Here is a 4,696-nt window from a genome sequence, read left to right on the forward strand (position 1 = left end):
GGTATACGTGAAATGTTTGGATGCAGCGTATCAGGAGTTCGTAAACCTACACAACGAGATCAGTGAGTATTTATCGGAAGAAGAATTTGAGGAAAGTGAAGAGTTCTACGGTTCATTCGAGCACATGTACCAGGAAGTGTCAGCTATGGTTGAGACATGCATTATAGAGTTCTCCGAGAATGTAACCGCTAAACCACCACAAGTTGTCATTCACCAACAACCCCTTAAAGCACCCATACCGACATTTGATGGCCAATATAAGAACTGGCCTAAATTCAAGGCCATGTTTCTCGATGTTATGGCACAATGCAACGATTCAGATGCCATCAAGTTATTTCATTTGGATAAGGCTCTCATTGGCGCAGCGTCTGGAGTGTTAGATGCAAGGACTATCAACGACAACAACTACGAACACGCTTGGAGAATTCTGGAAGAACGTTTCGAGAATCCTCGAGTCATTGTAGACACACATATTCGTGGGCTCCTTTCATTTAAGAATATGACTTCTGAAAGCTACCGTGAACTCAGGCGACTTGTAGATGATTGTACCCGCCATGTGGAAAATCTCCGTTACATGAATCAAGAGCTCACAGGTGTTTCTGAAGCAATTGTAGTATACCTGCTTACGTCTGCTTTGGACCCAAACACTCGCAAGCAATGGGAATCAACTATTCCTCGTGGAATGGTTCCAAGGTATGAAGAAACCATCGAATTTCTAAAAAAGCAGTGCAGTATCCTCGAAAGCTGTGAATTCCCAAGTTTGAGTGAACAAGATGAGATGAATAGCTCGATATCCAAACACAATCCGTATGTGAAGCCGACAAATATGAGGTGTTTCGCGACATCGAAAGAGGTCCTATCAGATATTTGTGATATTTGCCACAGTTTGAAACACAGAAATTATCAGTGCCCAGACATACACGATATGATTGTTGTCCAGCGCCTTGAAGCAGTGCACAAACATCAATTGTGCTTCAACTGTTTACGACATGGTCATTTCATACGCGATTGTCCTTCTAAAAAGAGATGCCTCAAATGCCGTCGAAGACATCATACACTGCTGCATGAAGACGAAGAATGTGTAACAACCCCTGATATTGAGAAAGCTTCGAATACCCAAGTAATTCGGAATAGTCATACGAATGAAGTACTGTCATCGCCTCAGTCGAACTCCAAGTCTACTTATCAAACCAAAGCTGAATCCTTAACCACGAAGGAAGCCCCAACCAATCAATGCTTATTGGCGATAACCGTGCCAACATACGAAACGTTTGCCGAGAAACCAAGGTATGGAATGTGGAATATGCCCTGGAGATACGCTAAGAGAAGAAAAACTTATGACAACCAGAGGGAATCCAATTCACGATCCAAGTCAACCCGAAGAAACCTGACTGATCACAAAGGAAGGACTGATGGAAAATGATAATCATCGATGGCCCTCTTTGCGCGGAAGCCGCAGATATCAAGATTGGTCACCAGTTCCTCCGCATCAAAATTGTTCAACGCCGGTTTGTCGAAGTCAAGTTTGGTCTTCAAATTCAAAGTTTGATAATTTCAAATTATCAGTTTCCAACTCTCGCGGGCGGAGTATGTTCCAGCGTATACCAATACGCTTGAAGAATACTCCAGAAGATTCTATGTTCAGAAAGTTCAGTTACTAGCATGTTCCATTATAGAAAGTTCCAGAATATTCCATTACTATTTAGCATGTTCTACCATAGAAGATTCCAGAATGTTCCATTCCTATATCATTGTATTCCCGATGTTTCTAGAAAGTTCCATTGTAATCCTTAGAAGAATCTAGAATATTCTATACGTAATTTATTGGTATAATTCCGTCGTTTCCAGAACATTCCATTAGCATATAAATACAGTGTCGAGCAATTTGTCAGTTAGTATTATTCCGCCTTTCAGTTAGTATTATTCCGCCTTTCAGTGAGTATTATTCTGCATGTGAGTGAGTATTGTTCCGCCTTTCAGTGAATATTGTTCCAACTTTCAGTGAGTATAAGTGCAAATAAAGTGTTCCCAAATACAAAAAGGTGGTTTTGTGAATCCAAGTACCAAGAAAGTTATCCCTATCGACGTCAGTGAAGTTACCAGAACTTTGGACTGTTGTCGATGAAAGAGTTACCAGTACTCTAACCGAGTTTTCCTATCAACATTTGAGCTTTCCGTTTCCTGCAACGGAACATGAAGCAATCATGATTTTTTTATTATTCTTTAAAAGTTTGAAACATGATTTGAAGTAGGTAACAGCTTTAAACTTAATTTTAATGCGAAATGTTAACTAACTTTGTTTTTGCTTTGTTCTTACAATATTTGTTGTAACTTGGAACTCCTTATCGTTCAGTTTTTATCAATATATTTCCTTGTAAGTATAGTTAAACATGAAGTTGTTATTTTGAACTTCAAAAATGAACTATTTAAGCCATTTAGTTTTGCTATAAATAGGTTTTTTCTCTAACTTCTTTAACTGGCACTTTTCAAATAATGATAAATTTTTTTGTTAAAATTCAAAACACGTAGTACTACAGTGGAATTTTCAATCACCTTTCAGTTGAAAATAAAGAACATAATTTTAATTAATTTGAATAAAAATTAACAATTATTATCATTTTCCTAAAAACTAATCCTTATTTTAATTTTTGGCATTTCGGCGAGTTGTGAAAATTCAAGGTAGAATATTTAGAAAGAACATGAAAGTATTATAGGTGGAAAGATCAAAGCTAGAGCGCTTTGGGTAGAAGAAATTGAATAGTTGGTGAAAATGTGAGCAGGGCTTTTGTTTTGTGAACAGCTTTTGAACTACTTGCGTGATTCTTTGCCGCGCGCCGTTTCAATGTTGATAGGAAGCGATGAAGAAACCCATCGCATTCCTACCCACATTGAAACACGGACGGGTCGAACACATGAGATTGTGTCCGACCGGGCAATGTTTCATGTTCTTTCTAAATATTCTACCTTGAATTTTCACAACTCGCCGAAATGCCAAAAATTAAAATAAGAATATATCCCGGCGGCGATTAAAATAAGATAATAAAAACTAATCATGGTAAGTTTTTTACCTGATTGGATATTTATTTTAGAATCCAGATTTCAATTAAGCTCTGTGTTTTGGAAACGTTTATTTTAAATAAGCTTAGAAATTCATTTGAAACAAATTTCTAGTTCAAAATAAAGAGCATAATTTTGAAAAAAAAATTATCAATGACTTACCGAAAATTTGAAACTTTCTTTCATTCTGGTATGATTTAAAAATTTGTTTTTTTATCAGTCCAATTTATTTTTAGTTTGTTTGTTTGTTTGTTGTTTTTAAAATTGAATTGAATTTGAAATTCGAACCCCCCCCCCCCCATGGGGGGGTGTAGCAGTCGCTCGTTTGAAAATTTTAGAACATAAGATCCAATTCTCGAAATCGACCAAACTAAATTGGATCCGCCTTAATGTACTCTCTGTTTGATTCCTTTTTCAATCCGATCAACCGATTGGTCGATTTGTGGCTCAGGATGGCTCGCTTTACAGTCGATTTCGACAATGGTTCGAAAAGTTTTGGAAAGAGACGGATAGGACCAAAGAAAGTATGTAAAACGCGCCGCTCGCTAGATTCGTAAGTTTCCCGAAGATTTCTAAAGAATGCTCGGGAAATGACGTACTTCCGCTAAGGTTGTAGGTCCGAGGTCATTGGCCCTGAACTGAGGATACACGCTGCAGTTCACTTTGATCTCGGCAGTTATCGCGAGTGGAAGTCAGTTGATCGCGTTTAGAATTCTTTTTAAAAAAAACTTAGAGTTTTGAAACGGTAATATAAGTGGCGAATATTAAGATTCCGAAGCTTATTTCATTTATTTTTATTTCCCAGCTAGTGCCAATATAGCTGGTAAGAATAGGGCTAGATTAACAGTGCGTGTTTTTAACTAAAATCCAGGTAAAGTCGTGCTAAATCTTGAACCATTCACCGTGCGTGTGCTAACCATTATGCCGTATGGCCATACATAGTTTCGCCCTACAATCAGCTAACGAGGCCTTCCACTATACGTCAACCGGAATTGCCGAAGATCAGCGGAAGAACCAACGGGACGCCAGCGACAGCCGCCACCCACGCTATCGTTCACGCCACGGTTCAAACCATCCGACCAACATCCAATTCTGCCAAGCTACCAGGGGAGCAGAATCAGCCAGCAGCATTTGTTCTGCCAGCCATCCGTCTACGTCACACTCCATCCCAGCTTACCATCAATCACCGAGAGCGAATCGCCGCCGGTCGGCTACGTCATCGTTCGATCAGCCGAGAGCCGGAGTCGTAAGTAGAGCCGAGAACAAGACATCTTCTGGTGAGTCGATGACCATTGCATTGTTTCTTTTCTCTTTGGGCTTTGCAGCGCGGACTGCGATACATCGACCACGCTGTACTCTCTATATGGTGCAGCGTGGGGTTTTCTTAGCGTCCATGAAAGACGCCACTGAAATTTGCGCATATTAAAAATCATGATTTTTCGGATCCTGTAAATTCAGGCCCAACATTAAATATTCGGCTGTGTGGAGCATAAAGTATGCATACGTAATTTATAGACGCCCACACAGCCCATCTCTACCACTCGAGTGCCGGCAGCGTTACGCTTTTCTGCCGGACAAGATATGGCCCGTTAGCACCAACGGTTCAAGCTTGAAATTATTTCTTTGCACGCACTGGATT

At 39.7% G+C, this 4,696-nt stretch overlaps 1 protein-coding gene across 1 annotated transcript; it reads left to right on the top strand.

Moving 5' to 3' along the window:
• Positions 1 to 3,830: 3,830 nt before the first annotated feature.
• LOC129739529 (uncharacterized) lies at positions 3,831 to 4,491 on the top strand. Its single transcript, XM_055731011.1, has 2 exons — positions 3,831 to 4,303; positions 4,383 to 4,491. Exons 1-2 carry the CDS (start codon positions 3,986 to 3,988, stop codon positions 4,443 to 4,445), a joined length of 381 nt encoding a protein of 126 aa, XP_055586986.1. The 5' UTR covers positions 3,831 to 3,985; the 3' UTR covers positions 4,446 to 4,491.
• Positions 4,492 to 4,696: the final 205 nt, after the last annotated feature.

Source organism: Uranotaenia lowii, chromosome 1 (assembly GCF_029784155.1).
Source record: "Uranotaenia lowii strain MFRU-FL chromosome 1, ASM2978415v1, whole genome shotgun sequence".
NCBI classification, from domain to species: Eukaryota; Metazoa; Arthropoda; class Insecta; order Diptera; family Culicidae; genus Uranotaenia; species Uranotaenia lowii.

Coding starts and splice junctions, on each gene's coding strand:
- LOC129739529 (XM_055731011.1), top strand. CDS start 3,986: ATGGCCATACATAGTTTCGCCCTACAATCAGCTAACGAGGCCTTCCAC. Junction 4,304..4,382: donor ATCAGCCGAGAGCCGGAGTC/GTAAGTAGAGCC, acceptor TGGGCTTTGCAG/CGCGGACTGCGATACATCGA.